This window comes from Ovis canadensis, chromosome 3, assembly GCF_042477335.2.
Source record: "Ovis canadensis isolate MfBH-ARS-UI-01 breed Bighorn chromosome 3, ARS-UI_OviCan_v2, whole genome shotgun sequence".
Lineage (NCBI taxonomy): Eukaryota > Metazoa > Chordata > Mammalia > Artiodactyla > Bovidae > Ovis > Ovis canadensis.
In genome coordinates this window covers 214299420-214324379 of record NC_091247.1, presented here as the reverse complement: position 1 = coordinate 214324379, position 24960 = coordinate 214299420, and the positions used below count along the sequence as shown (strand labels likewise).

The following is a 24960-nucleotide window of genomic DNA, read 5'->3' as shown; positions in this document are numbered from 1 at the left end:
TAAAAAAGAAATACATATGTATTTTCAAACTATTAACATAATTAAGTTAGTTAACACATTGATCACATCACGTCACATAGTTACTGTGTGTATGTTATGAGAACTTTTAAGACTGACTTTATTAGTTATGATCAAATATACAATCAGTATTGTCAACTAAGATCATGACAACTGATTCCATCATTTCTTGGCAAAAAGATGGGGAAAAAGTGGAAACAGTGACAGATTTTATTTTCTTGGGCTTCAAAATCACCATAGATGGTGACTGAAGCTATGAAATCAAAAGATATTTTCTCCTTGGAAGAAAAGCTATGGCAAATCTAGACAGCATATTAAAAAACAGAGAGATCACTTTACCAACAAAGCTCCCTATAATCAAATCTATGGCTTTTCCAGTAGTCATGTATGGTTGTGAGAGATGGACCACAAAGAAGGTTGAGCGCTGAAGAAGTGATGCTTTCAAACTGTGGTGCTGGAGAATACACTTGAGAGTCCCTTGGACAACGAGGAGATCAAATCTGTCAATCCTAAAGGATATCAATCCTGAATATTCATTGGAAGACTGATGCTGAAGCTCCAATACTTTGGCCACCTGATAGGAAGAGCCAATTCACTAGAAAAGACCCTGATGTTGGGAAAGACTGAGGGCAGGAGAAGAAAGAAGTGACAGAGGGTGAGATAGTTGGATGGCATCACCAACTCAATGGACATGAGTTTGAGCAAACTCCAGAAAATAGTGAAGGACAGGGAAGCCTGGTATGCTGAAGTTCATGGGGTTGCAGAGAGTCGGACATGACTTGGTGACTAAACAACAACGATTGTCAACTACAGTCACATGTACATTCCATCCCCAGGGCTTATCTATGTTTTAAGTAGACGTTTGTACCACCATCATCCTTTCCTCCCACTCCCACCTCTACCCAGACAACCACCACCACCACCACCACCACCACCACCACCAAGGAGATACTCTCCTTATCTACGAATTTTTTTTTTCAGATTTCACATATAAATGAGATCAAACAGTATTTGTTTTTCTCTGTTTTACTTCTTTCACTTAGCATAATGCCTTCCTACATTAGTTATGTGTTGCTGTGCTACAAATTACTGAAATCTAGGCACCTTAGCCCTCGTGATTAGAGCCCATGCTCAGCAAGAAGAGAAGCCACCGGCATGAGAGGCTCATGCACCACAATGAAGAGTAGCCTCCACTCTCTGTAACTAGAGGAAGTCTGTGAGTGGCAACAAAAACCCAGCACAGCCAAAAATAAATAAACAAAACAAAACAACAGCTTAAAGCAGCAAACATCTAGCACCTCATAATTTCCATGGGCTAGGAATCGGCAAGGATTACCAGGGTCCTCTGACTCGTGTTGTCTCAGTGGTTCAATCATCTGAAGTTTCAACGAGGGGTGGGTACCACTCACACCCACCTGGTTATTGGCAGCATTCAGACTTTAGGAGACTGTTTAACTGAGAGCCTCAGTCTCTTGCTGGCTGTTGCCAAGAGGCCTCCCTTGGTTCCTTGTCAGCAAGAGAGAGATGAAGTTCGGTTCAGTTCAGTTCAGTTCAGTTACTCAGTCGTGTCCGACTCTTTGCGACCGCATGAATTGCAGCACGCCAGTCCTCCCTGTCCTTCACAACTCCTGGAGTCTACCCAGACCCATGTCCATCGAGTCAGTGATGCCATCCAGGCATCTCGTACTGTTGTCCCCTTCTCCTCCTGTACCCAATCCCTCCCAGTGTTAGGCTCTTTCCAATGAGTCAACTCTTCGCATGAGGTGGTCAAAGTATTAGAGTTTCAGCTTCAACATCAGTCCTTCCAATGAGCACCCAGGATTGATCTCTTTTAGGATGGACTGGTTGGATCTTCTTTTTTTATATACTTAGATTTTTAATGAATAAAATGAAATTAAACTATAGCATTATTTTTAAAATACAATTATAATATTTAATGAAATAATCATATTGAGATTTTGCTAATGTTTACACATACCTTTGATTTTCAATAAGCACTTTATAGACCTATGAAATGGAATTAGAAGAATGACTCTGAGACTATATTAGCAAAATAATACAGATTTCTGTCACTTTCATGTTCAGCAAAGTAAGAAATCATTGCATAAATTCTTAATGTCTTAAAATAGTCATGCTATAGTTTGAAGGTCTTCTTGTAGTCCAAAGGACTCTCAAGAGTCTTCTCCAACACCACAGTTCAAAAACATCAATTCTTCAGCACTCAGCTTTCTTCACCATCCAACTCTCACATCCATACATGACCACTGAAAAAACCATAGCCTTGACTAGAGGACCTTTGTTGGCAAAGTAATGTCTCTGCTTTTCAATATGCTATCTAGGTTGGTCATAACTTTCCTTCCAAGGAGTAGGCGTCTTTTAATTTCATGGCTGCAATCACTATCTGCAGTGATTTTAGAGCCCCCCCAAATAAAGTCTGACACTGTTTCCACTGTTTCCCCATCTATATGCCATGAAGTGATGGGACCAGATGCCATGATCTTCATTTTCTGAATGTTGAGCTTTAAGCCAACTTTTTCGCTCTCCTCCTTCACTTTCATCAAGAGGCTTTTTAGTTCCTCTTCACTTTCTGCCATAAGGGTGGTGTCGTCTGCATACCTGAGGTTATTGATATTTCTCCCAGCAATCTTGATTCCAGCTTATGCTTCTTCCAGCCCAGCATTTCTCATGATGTACTCTGCATATAAGTTAAATAAGCAGGTGACAATATACAGCCTTGACCTACTCTTTTTCCTATTTGGAAACAGTCTGTTGTTCCATGTCCAGTTCTAACTGTTGCTTCCTGACCTGCATACAGGTTTCTCAAGAGACAGGTCAGATGGTCTGGTATTCCCATCTCTTTCAGAATTTTCCACAGTTTATTGTGATCCACACAGTCAAAGGCTTTGGCATAGTCAATAAAGCAGAAATAAAACAGAGAATAAGATAGGTCTTCAAAGGGAAACCAGAATCATCTTGAAACCTAATCTCTTAAGTGACATCTCATCACTTTTGCCAAATTCCATTTGTTACATGCATGTTACTAGATATATTTTAGTGTGGGGATTACACAAGGATGTGAACACCAGGTGACAGGAACTATCAGGACACTGTAGAGCCTGTTGCCTGAGCCCTCTGTTCCTGAGCTGGATGAGATGCTCCCTATGGACAGGGAAGGAGAGGGAGGATTCCTCCCTGGATCCCGGGCCATGAGCCGTAACTGAGACGGGGAAGCTGGGCCCTAGTAGCCTTGAGCAGAGAGAGCAGCATCCAGAGTCTCTGAAGGCTTGTCCTCGGTGGTGTTCCTGGAGCTCATTCTACAGGCTCCTGAGAAATACCTGGTGTCTCTCTTCCTGCTCCAGGTTCAGTGATGGCACATTGGGGACTTCGAGTTAGCCATGCGGGAATATTTATACCATAAAAGTCAACAAATGCAGGGATATTTTTCCCCTCAGAGAGAAGTTTTTTTTTTTTTTTTTTTTAATATTTACCAGCACACCACTGCACTCTCTTTTAAATCTCTCCTCTGTCCTGTGTCTGTGTCTCTCTTGCAGCTCTGGAGCTGAGGCTGAAGGATGGAGCCCACCGCTGTGAGGGGAGAGTGGAAGCGAAGTACAAAGGAGAATGGGGCACAGTGTATGCTGAGTACTGGATCATAGCACATGTAGAAGAGGTGTGCAGACAACTGGAATGTGGAGTTGCCATTGATGTTCCCAGAGGGTCATATTTTGGACCAAGACTTGGCCCCATTTGGTTTTTATATGCTTCCTGTGAGAGGAGAGAGGTTGAATCAACTTTGACTCTCCATAAGTGTGTCCATATTGAATTTAAAAACTATAATGACACCTTCTCTCATGACCAGGATGTTGGAGCAGTCTGCTCAGGTAAGACCTGTCTGGTCTGGGAGGGGATTCCCAGCAGGAAACGCCTCTGTCTCATTCACAGAATGACCATGGGGAAACCAGATCACATGCTTTACAGCACTCTTGGGGGAAGACTCTGGTCACATTTGGTTCTTAGAGCATTAGGTTCTCAAAGCTGAGTAAGGGTTTGATTGGCCCTGGACAGTAAAAGCTCCAGATCTGTGGACTGCTGGACCGTTCAGATTGGAGAAGGAAATGGCAACCCACTCCAGTGTTCTTGCCCTGAGAATCCCAGGGACAGGGGAGCCTGGTGGGCTACCGTCTATGGAGTCGCACAGAATCGGACACAACTGAAGTGACTTAGCAGCAGCAGCAGCAGGATATACTTAAAAATTAGCAGGGTGCTCTGTCATTTTAACCTTGATTATGGTTTTTACTCCTGAACGCTGCTCTAATTTAGATTTTCACATGTTTATGAACTGTCCCAGTTTTCCTGTGCTAATCTCTTTGCCAGTTTCTTCCCTCTGGTCTACCCCTTCTATATTTTCAGAAACATGTTTTAGTGAAGGCAGGTCAAAGTGGTGACACAGGAGAAGTAAGAAGAGAACAGCATGTCTGTTCCAATTCTCTAATTGAAACTGAAGTTTCTTCTTCGGAGTTTCTTCTCAGTTTTAGGAAAGTGATATGAAAGAGAATTTCACCCTCTTTATCAGATTGATGAAGGTGAAGTACTGTGTTTAGGATAAATTCAGAGTAGAAATTGTTTCTGAGCTCTGTGGAAGAGCTGACATTGGAGGACTGCAATTTTCTCAATGGGAACTTTTTAAGAAACTTCAGATTTTTTTTCAGATTTTCCATTTTTTGTGCTTTCAAATATTGGTAGTTGTATTTTCAAGGGAAGACATGCAAGGATCTAACAGAAGTAAAAGAGATAAAAAAGAGGTGGCAGGAATACACAGAAGAACTACACAAGAAAGGTCTTATTGACCCAGATAACGATGATGATGCGGTCACTCACCTAGAGCCAGATATCCTGGAGTCTGAAGTCAAGTGGGCCTTAGGAAGCATTAAGACAACAAAAGCTTGTGAATGATGGAATTCCACCTGAGCTAGTTCAAATCCTAAAAGATGACGCTGTTAGAGTGCTGCACTCAATATGCCAGCAAATTTGGAAAACTCAGCAATGGCGTTCCACAGAACTGGAAAAGGTCAGTTTGTTTTCATTTTAATCCCAAAGATGGACAATGTCAAAGAAAGTTTAAAGTTCCACACAACTGCACTCATTTCACATGCTAGCAAGGTAATGCTCAAACTCCTTCAAGGTAGGCTTCAACTGTACGTGAACTTAGAAATTCCAGATGTACATGCTGGATTTAGAAAAGGAGGAGGAACCAGAGATCATATTGCCAACATCTGTTGGATCATAGAAAAAGCAAGAGAATTCCAGAAAAAAATCTACTTCTGCTTCATTGACTATGCTAAATCTTTTGACTGCGTGCATCACAACAAACTATAGAAAAATTTTAAAAAGGTGGGAATACCGGACTACCTAACCTGTCAAGAAGCAGCAGTTAGACTCAAACATGGAACAATGGACTGGTTCAACACAGGAAAAAGAGTATGACAAGGCTGTATGTTGTCACCTTGCTTATTTAATTTATATGCAGAGCACATCATGCGAGATGCTGTACTGGATGAAGCACAAGCTGGAATCAAGATATTCAGGAGAAATATCAACAACCTCAGATATGCAGATGTTATCACTCTAGTGGCAGAAGTGAAGAGGAACTAAAGAACCTCTTGATGAAGGTGAAAGGAGAGTGAGAAAGTGACTTAAAACTCAACATCCAAAAACTAAGATCAGTCTATGGTCACACCAACCTGAACATGCCCCATATTTTTAAAAAAACTAAGATCATGGCATCCAGTCCCATCACTTCATGGCAAATGTGCAGTGCTTAGTTGCTTCAGTTGTGTCCAGCTTTGTGCAACCCTATGGACTGTAGCCTGCCAGGCTCCTCTGTTCATGGGATTTTTAAGGCAAGAATACTGAAGTGGGTTTCCATTTCCTCCTCCAGGGAATCTTCCCAGGATGGAAGGGAATCGAACCCACATCTCTTATGTCTATCTGAATTGATAGGAAGGTTCTTTACCACTAGCATCACTTGGGAAGCAAATATATGGGGGAGAAATGGAAACAGTGGCAGATTTTATTTTCTTGGGCTCCAAAAGCACTGCAGATGGTGACTTCAACGATGAAATTAAAAGATGCTTGCTCCTTGGAAGAAAAGCTATGATAAACCTAGACAGCATATTAAAAAGCAGAAACATCACTTTGCTGACAAAGGTCAAAGCTATGGTTTTTCCAGTAGTCCAGTATGGATGTGAGAGTTGGACCATAAAGAAGACTGTGCACCGAAGAACTGATGTTTTTGAACTGTGGTGCTGAAGAAGGCTTTTGAGAATCCCTTGGACAGCAAGGAGATCAAACCAGTCAATCCTAAAGGAAATCAACCTTGAAGATTCATTGAAACAACTGATGCTGAAGCTGAAGTTCCAATACTTTGACCACCTGATGTGAAGAGCCAACTCATTGGAATAGACCCTGATGCTGGGAAAGATTGAGATGAGAGCAGGAGAAGGGGGGTGACAGAAGACGAGATGGTTGGATGGCATCATTGACTCAATGGATATAAATTTGAGCAAACTCCAGAAGATAGAGAAAGACAGGGAAGGCTTGGGTGCTGCAGTCCACAGGGTTGCAGAGTTGGATTGGACTTAGTGACTGAACAACAATGTATCTTTTAAATATCAGTAAGATCTAAAGTGATAACCCCCCTTTCATTCTTGGTGTTGTTAAATTTGTGTTCTCTTAGTTTTTCTTGATTGAATTTTTTGCTAGAAGATTATCAGTTTCATTAGCCTTTCAAAAAGAATTACCAGTTGACTTTGCTGATTTTCTTTATTGTTTATGTTTCCTATTTCATTGATTTCTATTAGTTTTTGTTCTCGTTTGGTTTTGATTTGCTGTATTTTTACAGATTCTTGAGGTGGAATCTTAGATCATTTGCTCTCGGTTTTCTTTTCTTTTCTAATGTAAGCCTCAAGGAAGCATAAAGGCTGTAAATTTTCCTCTAAACACCATTTCAGTTGCTTCATATTGATTTTGAAATCAGTACATACATAATACACAATTTCTTTTCATACATAATTCCTTTTGTATTTTATCATCATGAAATGTTCTTTTCTCTCTGAATATATTCTTTATCCTATAGGCTTGCTTCATATAATATTAATCTATATAATACAGCTTTCTCTGATCAGTGTTTGCATGGTATATCTTTGTGACCCTATGTCTCTGTGTTTATACAGTGTATGATTTTGTCTTACTTTATCTAGTCTGATCATCTTCTTTTAGTTGGAGTGTTTAAATTATTTAAATTTAATGTAGTTATTTATATATTTGTGTTTAAGTTTACTAGCTTACTGTTTGTTTTATGCTTTTTTTTCCTATTTTAATCTTTAATTGAGCATTTTAATACTCTATTTTATGTACTCTGTTGGTTTATTGGCTGTATCTCTTTTTGCAGAGCTTATCATAATGTTGAAAATATTACTTTTTAATCACATTTTCTTTAGATATCATGTCACTTAATATATAATTAATACCTTATTATAGTATAATTCTATTTCACTGCTCTTGTTATTTACGTTACTGTTGTCATATATTCTACTTATAAATATATTATGATTTTGTAATACAAAATTGTTATTTTTGTCTTAAATATTGTAGTATTTTAAAAATGAGAAGAAGTTTTTAAAATATTTACTTGCAGAATTATCATTTAACACAGTTCTTATAGCTTTGGGTAGATCCAAGCTTTAATTTATTATCAATTTCCTTTAAGTTTTAGACCTTTAGATAACATTTTTGTGTAGTGCATGTCTGATAGCCTCATATTCTATCATCTGTTATTCATCTGAAAACACTTTAATTTTCTTTCAGGTTTGAATGTTATTTTCAAAAGTATCTGAATTCTATGTTAATATTTGCCCCCCGCCGAGTACTCTAAAGATGTTTTTGCATAATTATCTGGCTTGCATTACTTCAAACAAGAAGTCAGTAATACTTAACATTGTTCCTCTATATATAGTGTGTCAAAATTTCCTGGCTGCTGTTAAGAGTTATTTTTGTTAATGAATGGACTTCAGCAATATATTATCAAGTGCCCTAGGTGGTTTTATTTAGTTTATGTTGTTTGAGGTTTGTTTAGCCTCTTGGATCAGTGGGTTTATAGCTTCATTAAATTTGGAAAACTTTTATCTATCATTAAAAATTTTTTTTTCTACTTATTCCTTATTCTGAATCTCCAAATAACATACTTTACATGGTTTGATATTATCCTTCATGCTACTAATTTCTACCCATATTTTTCTCTCTCTACTTCAGTTTGGATGGTTAATTGCTATGTGTTGAATTTCCAATTCTTTTATTGTGCAATGTCTTGTCTCTTGTTAAGTTAATCCAGACAATTTTTCATTCCAGATATTGTATTTTACTTTAGAAGCTCCATTTGCTTATTTTTTCCTCTACTTTGTTTTTATGCCTCAGTAGGTATATTTATAGTAGAGGTTTAAAGACCTTATCAGCCAACTAAATCATCTCTGTAATTTCTGAATTTGCTTTTAATGATTGCTCATTTAAAATTTTTTATGGGTTATATTTTTCTTCTTTGGAAGTCTAGTTTTATGACTGGATTCAGGCGTTACTAGGTAGTCTTTACCAGAAAGAACTCTAGCAATAAATAATCAGTATATACTCAGAAACAAGGGAATTAAAAAAAAATTAAGTAATTGATTCCCTTTGATTCTTTTCAAAATATGTTCCTTGGATGACTAATGATACATTGTCATTTAGGTTTCCCTCCTAAGCTTCAAAACTTTTTATGATTTCAGCTTACTTGCCACAAGCCCCACCTATATACCTACCCTTCACTTCTATAGCAGTTGCTTCCCTTTTTGACAAACCCATCTTTAAATCAATAAACATTTGTATATTTAAGATCATGTTGCAAAGATGGGCTCAATGAAGGACAGAAATGGTATGGACCCAACAGAAGTAGAAAATATGAAGAAGAGGTGGCAAGAATACATGGAAGAACTGTACAAAAAAGAGCTTCATGACCCAGATAATCATGATGATGTGATCACGAATCTAGAGCCAGACACCTTGGAAAGTGAAGTCAAGTGGGCCTTAGAAAGCATCACTATGAACAAAGCTAGTGGAGATGATGGAATCCCAGTTGAGTTCTTTCAAATCCTGAAAGATGATGCTGAAGTGCTGCACTCAATATACCAGCAAATTTGGAAAACAGCAGTGGCCACAGGACTGGAAAAGGTCAGTTTTCATTCCAATTCCAAAGAAAGGCAATGCCAAAGAATGCTCAAACTACCACACAGTTGCACTCATCTCACATGCTAGTAAAGTAATGCTCAAAATTCTCCAAGCTAGGCTTCAGCAATACGTGAACCGTGAACTCCCTGATGTTCAAGCTGGTTTTAGAAAAGGCAGAGGAACCAGAGATCAAATTGGCAACATCCGCTGGATCATGGAAAAAGCAAGAGAGTTCCAGAGAAACATCTATTTCTGCTTTATTGACTATGCCAAAGCCTTTGACTGTGTGGATCACAATAAACTGTGGAAAATTCTGAAAGAGATGGGAACACCAGACCATCTAAACTGCCTCTTGAGGAATCTGTATGCAAGTCAGGAAGCAAAAGTTAGAACTGGACATGGAATAACAGACTGGTTCCAAATAGGAAAAGGAGTATGTCAAGGTTGTATATTGTCCCCTGCTTATTTAACTTCTATGCAGAGTACATCATGAGAAACGCTGGGCTGGAAGAAACATAAGCTGGAATCAAGATTTCTGGGAGAAATCTTAATAACCTCAGATATGTAGATAACACCACTCTTATGGCAGAAAGTGAAGAAGAGCTAAAAAGCCTCTTGATGAAAATAAAAGAGGAGAGTGAAAAATTTGGCTTAAAGCTCAACATTCAGAAAACGAAGATCATGGCATCCGGTCCCATCACTTCATGGGAAATAGATGGAGAAACAGTAGAAACAGTGTCAGACTTTGTTTTAGGGGGCTCCAAAATCACTGCAGATGGTGATTGCAGCCATGAAATTAAAAGACGCTTACTCCTTGGGAGGAAAGTTATGACCAACCTAGATAGCATATTCAAAAGCAGAGACATTACTTTGCTGGCTAAAGTCCCATCTAGTCAAGGCTATGGTTTTTCCTGTGGTCATGTATGGATGTGAGAGTTGGACTGTGAAGAAGGCTGAGCACTGAAGAATTGATGCTTTTGAACTGTGGTGTTGGAGAAGACTCTTGAGAGTCCCTTGGACTGCGAGGAGATCCAACCAGTCCATTCTGAAGGAAATCAACCCTGGGTGTTCTTTGGAAGGAATGATGCTGAAACTGAAACTCCAGTAATTTGGACACCTCATGCGAAGAGTTGACTCATTGGAAAAGACTCTGATGATGGGAGGGATTGAGGGCAGGAGGAGAAGGGGATGACAGAGGATGAGATGGCTGGATGGCATTACGGACTCGATGGACGTGCGCCTGAGTGAACTCCAGGAGATGGTGATGAACAGGGAGGCCTGGCGTGCTGCGATTCATGGGGTCGCAAAGAGTCGGACATGACTGAGTGACTGAACTGAACTGACCTGAACTGAACTTACTTGTGTGAAGCAGGAGAAATGACAAAATCCAGGGTTAGGTGATAGACAGGAGGAGCAGAGGGTGATGAAATATGCTAAAAATTGATTCAACTAATATTTTCCCCAAATATTTATGTGTCTTATCAGTATTGAGGCTTACACAACTTCAGTTCAGCCACTCAGTATGTCCGACTCTGCAGCCCCATGGACTGCAGCATGCTAGGCTTTCCTGTCCATCACCAACTCCCAGAGTTTACTCATGGCCATTGAGTCAGTGATGCCATCCAACCATCTCATTCTCTGTCATCCCTTTCTCCTCCCACCTTCAATCTTTCCCAGCATCAGGGTCTTTTCCAATGAGTCAGTTCTTCACATCATGTGGCCAAAGTATGGGAGTTTCAGCTTCAGCATCAGTCCTTCCAATGAACACCCAGGACTGATCTCCTTTAGGATGGACTGGTTGGATCTTCTTGCAGTCCAAGGGACTCTCAAGAGTGTTCTCCAACACCACAGTTCAAAACCATCAATTCTTCTGTGCTCAGCTTTGTTTCTAGTCCAACTCTCACATCCATACATGACTATTTGATAAACCATGCTGCTGCTGCTAAGTCGCTTCAGTCATGTCCGACTCTGTGCAATCCCATAGACAGCAGCCCACCAGGCTCCCCCATCCCTGGGATTCTCCAGGCAAGAACACTGGAGTGGGTTGCCATTTCCTCCTCCAATGCATAAAAGTGAAAAGTGAAAGGGAAGTCGCTCAGTAGTGTCCGACTCTTAGCGACCTCATAGACTGCAGCCTACCAGGCTCCTCCTTCCATGGGATTTTCCAGGCAAGGGTACTGGAGTGGGTTGCCATTGCCTTTGTCAGCAAAGTAATGTCTCTGCTTTTTAATATGCTGTCTAGATTGGTCATAGCTTTTCATCCAAGGAGCAAACATCTTTTAGTTTCATGGCTGCAGTCATCATGTACAGTGATTTTGGAGCCCCCCAAAATAAAGTCTGTCACTGTTTCCATTGTTTTCCTATCTATTTGCCATGAAGTGATGGGACTGAATGCCATGATCTTAGTTTTCTTCAACTGGGAGCTCTCCAAATAATGGCTTTCTTGCTCTCTACTTTCATCTTCTACCTTTTTTTTTTTTTAAATGTCAGTTTCTTTTAAAATTATAAAATGTTTAATACGTTAAACCTGCATGAAGGAAAATTAAAAAGACACAAATAATTGGAAAATCATTCTGTGTTAATAGATTGAAAGAGTTAATATTGCTAAAATGTCTACAGTGCTCAAAGTAATCTATAAACTTGATGCAATCCCTATCAAAATCTCAATACCATTCTTTATATAAATAGAGAAAAGCCTCAAAATATGAGTGTGTCATTTAGCTTTCATGTATTTCTGAATTTTTCCTGTTTTCTTTTCATTCTTGATTTCTCGCTACCATTATGGTCAGCAAAGACACTTGGAATTATTTTGATATTCTTAAATTTTCTGAGGCTTGTTTGTGACCTAGCATGTCCTGGAGAATATTTCATGTGTCACTGAGAAGAATGTCTATTTTTCTATACATTGGGTAAAAATGTGCTCCATGGGTCAGTGTATTGGGTCAATGGGCACTATGTGTCTGGTAATGCCATTTAGCCTATAGTGTTGCTCGGTTCTGTTGCTTTCTTACTGATTTTCTGTCTGAACGATCCATCCATTATAAACAGTGGGATATTTTTGTGCTGCTTTTATTTCTCCCTAAGATCTGTCAATGTTGGCTTTGCTTATTTACATTTTTTGATCTTGGGGGCATATATTGAATATATATGTAATAACATGGGTTATCGATTCTTGTTGAACTATTTAATCATTATGTCTCCTGTGATGGTTTTGGCTTAACTTCTCTTTGGCCTGACTTTGCTTTCTTTTGGTTACTATTTGCCTGGAATCTCTGTCTCTACCTCTTCACTTTCATCCTATGTGTGTCATGAAATCTAAAGTATGTAGTTGGGTCTTGTTTTTTAATCTACTCAGGCCACTCACCATTTTCCATTTGGAAGGTTTAATACATTTACATTTAAAATCATTATTGAAAGGTCAGGACTTGTTGTTACTACTTTGTTCATTGTTTTCTGTCTGTTCTGTAGTTCTCTTGTTCTTCTCTTCTGTTGCTTTCTTTGTGAAGTGACTTTTCATAGTGCTATGCTCTGACTCTTTTCTCCTTATCTTGTTATCCTCTATACTTTTAATTGTGGTTACCTGGGAACTTGTATCAAGCAATTGATAGCTATAATAGTCCATAACTGAAGTTAAGTACAATTAAGGTAACAAATCAAATTTGATAGCAAATGGAAACTCTGTATTTTACTATCTCCACAATACTTTATATCATTGACGTCAGATTTTATTTCTTTACATATTCTTTTTCCACCAGCAAGTTTCTGTGATTATAGTTATTCTTGCTGTGTTTGACTTTTGATTTACAAAACATGGTTAAAATCATGTGCTGAGATTACAATATATCAGTATTCTGTACTTCTCTTTATATTTATCTTTACTAATGAGAGGCAAGACAAGATGAGTGGTGATGAAACCCCTCGGTTTTTGCTTTTTAAAAAATTAAAAAAAACACTCTTTTCATTTCTAAAGGACAGTTTGCTAGATAAAGAGTTGATTATTGGCAGATTTTTTTCATAAAATGCTTTGTATATGTTACCCTGCTTTCTGGTCAGCAAGGTTTCTGCTGAGAAATCTGCTTTATGACAGAAACTCCCTTATATGTAACAAGTCATTTTTCTTTTAATGCTTTCAAAATTATCTTTGTGTTTGAATTTTGGTAATTTAATTATAGCAAGTCTTGGTTCTACCTACCTATGAACTTTTGAGCTTCATAAATCAAGTCCTTTTTCTCTCTGAGCTTACTTAACAGAACAGACTCATCTTTTTCTTCATTTAGGTCATCTAAGAAATTCTTGAAATATTTTGTCATCAAAAATTATTAGAAAAATAAAATTTGTTACTTTGAAAGTGGATTAGTTATTATGTAAGTCTTTCTTCTCTTGAGCCATTATCTGTCTACAGGTTGGCATGCACTAATGGATCCAGCCTATACAATTTTCTGTATGCCAAGCCACTTGAGGAGTGGCTCATGGGGGAAACGTCTGATTAGACTAGTAGCAGAAAGTCTCAGAAAAGCTTTCTAACTTTGTCTAAGGGATAGATCTCTGCAATCTCATAGCCATTTTGCTCTGGTTTGGTTCTGCTCTTCATGTCTCTATACTCAAGTTTCAGTGCCACACATTACGCATTGTTTTCTTGGGCTCTGTAGATCCCAAGCTCCTAAATGAGAAACTTCTCCAACCAAAATTAAATCTATGTTCCTGGTATTCAGCCATTACAGATGATCTGTCTTGGTCCCTGTAGTTTCCTGGACCTTAGATAAGGAATTCACATTTCTAACTGACCTCAAAGTACACCTTGCTGGGATCCAGTCATTCCAAATTGACCCTGCTTCTGGGTTTCTCTTTAGAAACTTGGTCATGAAAATACAACTCTGACACTAACTGTTAAATTCTCAGTTTGTGCTCAACTCCCTGAAAGTTTTCACACCATTGCCTGTGACATATTGTTTTCAATTTGCAAGCAAGGAAAATGAACGCTCACTGTGTTTGTCATTATTTTTATCTTAGGATCTGTGCGTCTGTTTGGAGGGGATAGATCCTGCTCAGGGCATGTAGAAGTACATTCTGGAAAAGAATGGATCCCAGTGTCTGATGGGAATTTCACACTCCCCACTGCCCAAGTCATCTGTGCAGAGCTGGGATGTGGCAAGGCTGTGTCTGTCCTGAAACACATGCCCTTCAGAGAGTCTGATGGCCAGGTCTGGGCTGAAGAGTTCAGGTGTGAAGGGGAGGAGCCTGAGCTCTGGGTCTGCCCCAGAGTGCCCTGTCCAGGGGGCACGTGTCACCACAGTGGAGCTGTTCAGGTTGCCTGTTCAGGTGAGATGTAGATCAGGACTAACCTCCCTGCACTCTCTACTGGGATAAGAAAATCATAAGATTTTGCTGAAACTCTGTCTTCTTCTACCAGCATACTCAGAAGTCCGGCTCATGACAAACGGCTCCTCTCAGTGTGAGGGGCAGGTGGAGATGAACATTTCTGGACGATGGAGAGCACTCTGTGCCTCCCACTGGACTCTGGCCAATGCCAATGTTGTCTGTCGACAGCTCGGCTGTGGAGTCGCCATCTCCACCCCCGGAGGACCACACTTGGTGGGCAGAGATGACCAGATCTCAACAGTCCGATTTCACTGCTTGGGGGCTGAGTCTTTCCTATGGAGTTGCCCTGTGACTGCCCTGGGTGGTTCTGACTGTTCCCATGGCAACACAGCCTCTGTGATCTGCTCAGGTGAGAGAAAGGGAAGGGCTACTGGTACACAGGATGCTCTTGGAGTGACGTGTCTCCAAGAGTAGAGAGGGATGGAAAACTGACTTCAAAAGTTAGATATTTCATGATGAAATACGGGTTTTGTAATTATTCATTCATGTTTCAGATCAGGGCAAGAAGCATAAAGGAGAATATATATTTTAAGTAAACATAGCTATTTAAGTATAATCATAGTGAACAATGTATAAGCAAATACACCTCAGTCAGGGATTTTCCCCCACTGAACCACGTGAGAATTTCTATACCCATTAGATTCCTTTACCTGATAACCTCAGTATGTATTTCTTAAGACTGCTGCTGCTGCTACGTCACTTCAGTTGTGTCCGGCTCTGTGCGACCCATAGACAGAAGCCCACCAGGCTCCCCCGTCCCTGGGATTCTCCAGGCAAGAACACTGGAGTGGGTTGCCATTTCCTTCTCCAATGCATGAAAGTGAAAAGTGAAAGGGAAGTCGCTCAGTTGTGTCCGACTCTTAGAGACCACATGGACTACAGCCTACCAGGCTCTTCCATCCATGGGATTTTCCAGGCAAGAGTTCTGGAGTGGGGTGCCATTGCCTTCTCCATTTCTTAAGACATTCATTCAAATTCAGGAAATTTCAATTTCACATAACATTATTAACTATTTTGAAATACACCTGAACTTAAAATTGTTTTGTTTTGAAGTTATAGTAGAAAGGTTTAACTACAAATTCTATATTTTTAATAAATCAGAATTATTCAGATTTTCTATTCATCCATATGTCATTTCAAATGGAACTATTCAAAGAATTTCTCTACTTCAGCTAATTGTGTAAAAGTCTTGGTAAAGAAGGAGTGATGTCAGCATCATGGTGGCTTGCTTCCTTCTTATTTGCTTCTCTTTTTAACGACTAATTAACCGTATATCCATGATTAATAGTGCCTCTGTGAAAGTTGTTGGATCCCATAACTTATATCAAAGGACCAGGAAGATGGTCACTCACCTGGGCATCCAGTAATAGTCAGGTAGACATTGGTACAGACTGGAGCCAGCAGGAGCTAGTGAAGCGGTCCCAGCCCCCTGGGCCATGGTCAGGGAAAACATGGAGAAACGTGGTGAGTGCTCATTTGGTTGAATACCTATAGAAATTGTTAGAAGTCCAGGATTCCTGAAGGGAGATTTCATTACTCTGTTGGAGCCAAAAAAGTAAGTTTGAATTATTGGAGAGGATTAAAGGATTTTGCCAGTGCTGCTCCTTACCCCAAGGTGACACAGCATAAATTTGAACTAGCTGGTGGGGCCTCTCTCATGGGCGAAAAGGAAAGTAGTGAGCTAGTGCCCACTTGATATCGCTGGGGAAACCAGTTTCCCTCCAGCAGCACCCAAAGTTCTGGGGCTGAACCTCCGTGACTGAGGGGAGAGAGGAAATATGAAAGATCATTAAGAAGGTCAAAAAATGTGAAAGGGATGCAGTTCCTGTGACTACACTCAGGGCTTCAGCAGGAAGCCCATCCACAAGCCTCTAGGAGAATGTCACCCAAAGATCTCTCTCCCTGGGCCTGTAGGTACTCCAAGTTCCTGAAGGTACTAAATCTTTAGTAAATCCTCTTTACTGCCACCTTTCTAACAGATGCTTTTATGTGTTTCCAAGTATGGAGATGAAAGCAAACTCCAGTAATTGGAGTGATCTCCAAAAACAGACGAGGGTCTGTGGCAGGGAGGTAACCACAGGCTTCAGCTGTAGCACAACATTCTGCAAAACAAAAGAGAGGTTTCCAGCAGCCTGCTGAGTTTTAAGGACCAAAGAAGACATAAAAGCTTAAGGTATTTTCCATAAGAGGAAGCAAGAAATGTAGAGTGAGTCTATACAAGGTCAAGAACAGTATATACCACCTGAAGGTAATCAGTAAAGATTTAATGTGGTGTCTGCTACCTCTCAGGCAAAAGCAGCAAAGCAAGGAACTTGAAGGACTAAAGAAAGTTGTCATCACCAAAGAGTAACAGTAACTTTTCAAAACTGACAAAGACACATGTCAATGACATGGATCTTTGCAATCTAGCTTGTAAAGAATCCAACACAACTGCTTTGAGGAAACTGAATGAGCTGTAAGAAAAGACAGAAAGGCAATTCAATGAAATCAGGGAAACAATAGATGAAAAAATGAAAAGTTTAACAAAGCGAAGTCCTAAAAAGAACCAAACAGAAATTCTGGTGCTGAAAAGTTTAATAATGAAATGGGGAAAAATGCAACAGATAGCATCTACAACAGAGTAGATCAAATTAAAGATAGAATCAGTGGTTAAAAATGAGTATAAAAGGAAGAATATATCCTATGTGATTTATGTATCTACATTAACATAAAAATATCTAGGAGAGGAGAGGGAGAGGGTGGGAAAAAGTGCATTTAAATGAACAATTTCTAACTTGGGGAGAGGCTTGAAAACTCAAGCTGATAAAACTAATAGGTCACCTTATAACCCTTATGAAAAAGACCTTTTCTTAGAAACATTATAGTTAAACTGTAAAAAGTCAATAAAAGTAGCAGAAAAAATATTGAATAAAGTGGAATAACTAAATGATTATTTAGTGTGCTATTTAAATTTTGAAACTGCTGGTCAGATGCAGGACCAGCATTTTCACGTTGCTTAGGGTTGCAGATTGATGACTTAGATATCGTTCATCCATGTAGACAGACTGTCTTCACTAGTGGCCAATGAAACATAAATCAGACATAAGAGGTACTTCTTTATACTAGCAAAATCTAGGGGGAAATCCCACTTATTATAGTATGAAAACTATTAAATATGTAGGAAGAAACTTAAAATATCTAAAGGGCTTGCATTGAAAGTCACAGAGCATCTAAAAATATAAAGACATATACCATGTTCATGGATTAGAAAACTTAATCGGCTGTCAATTCTCTTCACTTAATATACAAACTAAATCTAATCCTAATAAAAACCCAAGCAATATTTTTGTAGAACTTTACAAGCAAATTCTAAACATTTCTTTAAATGTGCAAGAAGTGGAATGGACAAAACAATTTTGAAAAAGAAGGGCCAAAAAGAAGTATGCTAACTTCAAGTTTCCTACTACATATCCGCAGCAACATGGCTATGGAATAAGAATAGCTAAATAGATCAACAGAGCACAATAAAGTTCAGTAACAGACCCAAACCCATGTATGTGTTGAAATTCTACAAAAGCATAGAGATATTTCAAAGGGGAAAACACATTCTCTTCAAAGAATGATCTGCTAATTGAATATCTGCATGGGGGGGAATGAACTGTGATCCTTATTTCACATCATAAGCGCCATTCCCCTCATCCTCACCCTGAAGAAAAACCCCAGTCCATCAGGGTAGCTCAAATAAATGGTTATTCCCATATAAAATTTAATTATGAAACTGGTAGAAGAAAATATAAGAAAAATTATTATGATTGTGGAGTAAGCAAACATTTCCTAAGTCAGATAAGACATTAACCATTAAAAACTGAGATGTGATTTTCATTAAAATTAAAACTTTTTGCTTTTTGAAAAAAAATATTAAGAAAATGAAAAGGCATTCAACTGATAGGGAGAAATTAATTGCAATACATATATCTAACAAAGGATTTGTAACAAGAATGAGTGAAAAATTTATAACAGAAAAATAAGAAAAGAACTATCCAGTTTAAGCATGGGCAAAATATTAAGAAAGACACTTTCCCAAAGGTTATATACAAATGGCCAATAAGTAAATGAAAAGATACCAAATATCATTAGTTAGTAAAGAAATTCAAATTAAAAAAAGTATGAGATATAAATTCACAAATTAGACTGGCTACAATTAAGGAGACTGACAATTCCAAGTTTGGAGAAGGTTATTGATCCACTAGAACCTTTATACATTGCTGATGATAACGTAACAGAAAACAATTCTTAGCAACTCTATGTCACCCAAAATTTCTGTTACCCAAGAGGGATGAAAAGATGTCCACAAAAAATTTAGCCTGAAAAATCAGACATGTTTATTTAAAAGAGTGAAAAAGTATAAGCCACTCTAATTTTCTTTAATGAAAGAAAGGAAAACTTTCTTTGGCATATTCATATAATGTAAGACTTTAACAATAGAAAGAAAAAGCTACGCATAAATCCAACTACACAGAAAATCTCAAAGCATGCTAAGTGAAAGAAGCCATCTAAAAGGGATTACATACTGTATGATTTTATTAAATTCTCAAAAAACACAACTAATCTATTTATGATAAAAGACAGATCAGTATTTGCCTGGATCTGGGGTTGTGGGGGTTTTATTGGTTGCAAGAGGCATATAGGAACTTTGTGAATAATGCTATATATTCTGAATTTTAACTGTGGTAATGGTTATGCTGGCACATGCAACTGTCAAAACTTATGAAAACATACTCAAAATATGTGTATTTTATGCATGAAAATTATATCTCACTACTGAAGGTTTTTGGAGAAGGAAATGGCAACCCACTCCAGTATTCTTGCCTGCGAAATCCCATGGATAGAGGAGACTAATGAGCTACAGGCCTGTAGGCTGCAAAAGAGTCAGACATGACTTAGCTACTAAACAAACAACAGAAGATTTTACTATTTGTCTTTTGTTTTTAGCTTAATTCTACTTTAATAAAAAAACATATTTTTAATTATTTTACCCTTTGAAAATTTTTTGGATCTCACTTTTTGTAAAATATATGATCAGCCTTGGAAAATGACCTGTACGTGCTTGGAATAAGGTGTATTTTCTAGTTTTGAGAGGTATGTTTGTTAAATCACCCCACTCAAATGTTCCAAATATTTAGTGACTGGCTTTGCTTGTTTTGCTCTATAGTTACTGAGACTGAAGAAAGGTGTTTCTGGTTATTGTTGCCTGGCAACAAAGTACTTCAAAATCTAGTCACTTATGGCAACCATTTTATTTTGCATAAATATTACCATATATTTTTCCTTCAGCCCCAATTGTATTTCCTCACTTCCTTTCAATCCTCATTGACAGCATTGCCCAAGCCCATCAGGCTTCTGCTAATAGCCTCCTCCATCCCTTCTAGCTTCTGCCTGTTACTTTGTTCCAAAAGCAATGTCACATATTTTAGGTGGCATCCCAAATTTGGGCCATTATGGATAAAGATGCTATGCATATGCATACACAAATTTATACTATTTGTATAGTGGCCTCATTCCTTGGTATACATGCACATACAAATTTGCATATACAAATATATGCATATAAAAATGCATATACTTTTCTTCTGAAAACAAACACTTCGTTTGTCTTCAGTAAATAGTTAGTAGTATGCTAATTATAAATGTTTGGTTACTATTGCTGCATAACCAAATTTCCCACAAAACTTAGCATCTTAAAACCCCTTTTTACTTTTGCTCATGGTTTCCTGGAATTTGGGAAGGAATTTGGGAAGTGCTCCGATTAGTATTGGAGTCTTATCAGGTTGCAGCCCAGTATCAGCTGGGGCTGACATCATCTGAGGACACTGGGCTGGGGACCCAGGATGGTTCATGAGGAAAGCCTGGCAGCTGGGAGGTCAGCTGGGTTGAACTGAGTGACCAGAGACCTGCATATGACAATCTCCACAGGACGAAAGTCTCGACAGGGCAGACTTGCCCTAAAGCAAAGGTCTTCAGTGATTTCACACGAGGCTGCATGAGTTTTCAGACCTAGTGCTGAGAGTCAAGCAACTTTACCTTAACTCCCTTCTATCACTACAGAGTCGGGCATGACTGGGGCGGCTTGGCATGCATGCATGCATTGGAGAAGGAAATGGCAACCCATTCCAGTATTCTTGACTGGAGAAACCCAGGGACAGAGAAGCCTCGTGGGGTGCCGTCTATGGGGTCGCACAGAGTCGGACACGACCGCAGCGACTTAGCAGCAGCAGCATTACTTACTAGGAATTCACGAAGTTCAGCAGAACTTTAAGGGAAGGAGGCACAGACTTCACTTCTCAGTGAATGTAACAGCAAAGATTATGTGCTGCCATTCAGTCACTCAGTTCAGTTCAGTTCAGTCGCTCAGTCGTGTTCGACTCTTTGCGACCCCATGAATCGCAGCACGCCAGGCCTCCCTGTCCATCACCAACTCTCGGACTTCACTCAGTTTCACATCCATCGTGTCAGTGATGCCATCCAGCCATCTCATCCTCTGTCGTCCCCTTCTCCTCCTGCCCCCAATCCCTCCCAGCATCAGAGTCTTTTCCAATGAGTCAGCTCTTCGCATGAGGTGTCCAACGTACTGGAGTTTCAGCTTTAACATCATTCCTTCCAGAGAAATCCCAGGGCTGATCTCCTTCAGAATGGACTGGTTGGATCTCCTTGCAGTCCAAAGGACTCTCAAGAGTCTTATCCAGCACCACAGTTCAAAAGCATCAATTCTTTGGCCCTCAGCCTTCTTCACAGTCCAACTCTCACATCCATACATGACTACTGGAAGTTGGGTCCAATTCTTTTCAATTTCCTGGAGTGCAGCACGCCAGGCTTCTCTATCCTTCACTATCTCCCGGAGTTTGCTTTAACTCATGTCCCTCTGATCATTGCTATTTCTGCAGGAAACCAGACCCAGGTGCTGCTCCAGTGCATCGACTCCCTCCCTGAACCAACAGGCTCTGCGGCCTCAGAGGAGAGCGCCCCCTACTGCTCAGGTGAGGGTCCTACTGGACAGAAGGCGCTTAACCACCGCCCCCCACCCCGCCCACCCGCCCTGGTCACCGCCCCGGTCACCGCCCCATTGTCCGATTTCTCTCTCCTCAGACAGCAGACGGCTCCGCCTGGTGGACGGGGGCGGTCACTGCGCCGGGAGAGTGGAGATTCTTGACCAGGACTCCTGGGGCACCATCTGTGATGACAGCTGGGACTTGGATGATGCCCGCGTGGTGTGCAGGCAGCTGGGCTGTGGAGAAGCCCTCAATGCCACGAGGTCTGCTCACTTCGGGGCAGGATCAGGACCCATCTGGCTGGATGACCTGAACTGCACAGGAAAGGAGTCCCACGTGTGGACGTGCCCTTCCCGGGGCTGGGGGCGGCATGACTGCAGACACAAGCAGGACGCAGGGGTCATCTGCTCAGGTCCGCGCTGCACACTGTCCACAGCTTGGGGGAGGGGTGGGGCCCTGAAAGACGGGGGTCTGAGCCCTGAGGGAGAGGTGCTGAAAGGACCAGAGAAGACGGCTTCCTCCCAAGGAGCCTGTGTTTCCAGCAGACGTGAAGATGAGGCGCTTTCACTTCCTCCTGCAGCAGCTGAGATTCTGGTCCTTTCTTCTCACCAGTGTTTCCTGGCAGAGCCGTTTCTTATGGTTTCCACATGAAAGCAGGGCTCTCTCTTCAGTTTCCTGTGGTATACAGTCTGGAGAGCCTGTTGACGTTGTAATGAAAGCACAGATTTACTCTGTTCAGTTCTGTACCCTAGGAGTCTGACAAGGGTCTCTGCAGACCAACAGGCCCATGTCCACAGGGCTGCGTTCTTCCTGGAGGCCCTGGGGAGGACTCTTTTCCCAGCCTTTTCTGGTCCCTATATGGCCTCATTCCTTGGCTTGAAGCCCATCTTCTTCTTCAGACAGCATTCCCTCCCCTGACCATTCTTCAGGGTCTCGTATTCCTCTAACCACACTCAGGAAGAGTATTCCATTTTAGGGATAATCAGATTGGGTTTATATGATTTATTCATAATCTTGCAGGTTAGTCTCACCATCCCAAGCTCCTAAGTTTCTTGTCTTAATAATGTCTGTAAAATGCCTTTTGAAATATAAGGCAACATTCACCGGATTGAAAGACTGGAACATAGACATTTGTGGGTTCACCATTCTGCCTGTTTCTCCACTACCCACATCCCTTTCACATGCTCTTCTACAGGTTTTTTCAGGAAACAAGGCTCAGGGCCCTTCCCTGCAGGTGCCTATGTTGGCCTTTCTCTCTGTTCGTATTCACTACATCATTGTGGTAGAAATAGAAAGACAGACATTAATGGACAAAGTCAAGTAAAAGGGAGACAGATTTCAGTCTTGTCACCTAGTGGGTATCTCCTCAGCTGGGTCAGGGTGAGTGTTCACGATTTCTGGGAAAGAGGAAAACCCGGAGCACTGAGCAGAGTGCTCACTGTGTCCTGTTTCCTCCCTTTCAATCTTAGAGTTCCTGGCCCTCAGGATGGTGAGTGAGGACCAGCAGTGTGCTGGGTGGCTGGAAGTTTTCTACAATGGGACCTGGGGCAGTGTCTGCCGCAACCCCATGGATGATGTCACCGTGTCCATCATCTGCAGACAGCTTGGCTGTGGGGACAGTGGAAGTCTCAACCCTTCTGTTGCTCTTAGAGAAGGTTCTAGACCCCGGTGGGTGAATGGAATCCGGTGTCGGAAAACTGACACCTCTCTCTGGCAGTGTCCTTCTGACCCTTGGAATTACACTTCCTGCTCTCCCAAGGAGGAAGCCTATATCGAGTGTGAAGGTGACTTACTGTCTGTTTCTGTGTGTCTGTCCCAACCCTGTAGGATGTCAGTAGTGAGATTTTATATTTTAAAATGTCTTAGTGATGAGTTTGAGTTGGGTCCACAAAATGACATTAGGATGGAGCTAATTTAATCTGTGTTTCAACCTTGTTATTTAGAGTTTAATTTGGATATAATTCACATAACATTATATTAGTTTCAGATGTAAAATGTAATGCTTTATATATTTCTGTATATTGGTAAATGATCACCACAATAAGTCTAGTAATATCCATCACCATATATCATTACAATTTTTTGATTATGAGGAGAATTTTTCTTACCAACTTTCAAGTATACAATACAGAATTCATTGTAGTCACCGTGCTGTACATTACATCTTCATGGCATTTACTTTAGAGCTGCAAGTTTGTACTTTTTGACTACCTCCATTTGTTTTGCCCGCATCAATCCACCTCTGGCAACCACCAAACTATTCTCTGCATCTCTGAACCCCCCCTTTTAAAAAAATTGATTTAAGATTCCACATATAAATTAGATCAAATGGTATTTATTTCACTTAGCATAATGCCCTGAAGGTTCATGCATGTTGCTACACATGGCAGGATTTTCTTTTTGTTGACTGTACATAACACATCTTCTTTACCCATTTATTCATCAGTGAAAACTTACGTTGTTTGGCTGTTGTAAATAATGCTGCAATGAACATTTGGTTGCACTTAGTCTTTTCAAGTTAGTATTTTGTTTCTTTCAGATAAATACCCAGAAGTGAAATTGATGAACCATATGACAGTTCTATTTTTAATTTTTGGAGAACCTCAATACTGTTCCCCATAGGGGCTGCATCAACTTACATTCCCCCCTCCCCACCCCGCCCAACTGTGCCCAAGGTTTGCCTTCTCTCTGTGTTTTCACCAACTCCTGTTATTTCTTGTCTTTTGGATAAAAGCCATTCTAACAGATGTGAGATATTACCCCATTATAGTTTGATTTGCATTTTTCTAATGACATACATTGTGTGCCTTTCCATGTACCTGTTGGCCTGCTTTATGTCTTCTTTGAAAAAAAAAATTTCTATTCATGTCCTCTGCACATTTTTTTAAGTCAGATTATTTGTTGGTTTGCTTTTGCTATTGAGATGTATGAATTCTTTAAGTATTTTGAATATTAACCCTTGTCAGAAATGTAATTTGCAAATATTTTCTCCAACTCCATAAATTACCTTTTCATTTTGTTGACCTTTTCCCTTTGTTGTGCAGGAGTTTTTTTAGTTTTCTATAGTTTCAAAGCTTATTTTTGCTCTTGTTGCTTTTGCTTTTGGCATCAAACCCAAAATATCCTCATGATGACTGATGTCAGGACCTTTTCATCCTAATTTTTCTTCTAGGATTTTTTTTAAATAATTTTTAAAATTTATTTATTTTTGGCTGTGCTGGGTCTTTGTTGCTGCATGGGCTTTTCTCTAGTTGCAGTGAGCAGGGGCTACTCGTCATTGCAT

General features: G+C 40.0%; 1 protein-coding gene across 1 annotated transcript in view; it reads left to right on the top strand.

Moving 5' to 3' along the window:
* The window catches only part of LOC138437854 (antigen WC1.1-like), a 58782-nt gene that overhangs the window by 5726 nt on the left and 28096 nt on the right, over positions 1–24960 (top strand). The window contains exons 2-7 of the mRNA XM_069585825.1: positions 3570–3899; positions 14284–14592; positions 14684–15001; positions 21573–21665; positions 21775–22089; positions 23147–23461. Coding sequence (XP_069441926.1) covers positions 3570–3899; positions 14284–14592; positions 14684–15001; positions 21573–21665; positions 21775–22089; positions 23147–23461 — 1680 coding nt within the window. The remainder of the gene's footprint in view (positions 1–3569; positions 3900–14283; positions 14593–14683; positions 15002–21572; positions 21666–21774; positions 22090–23146; positions 23462–24960) is intronic.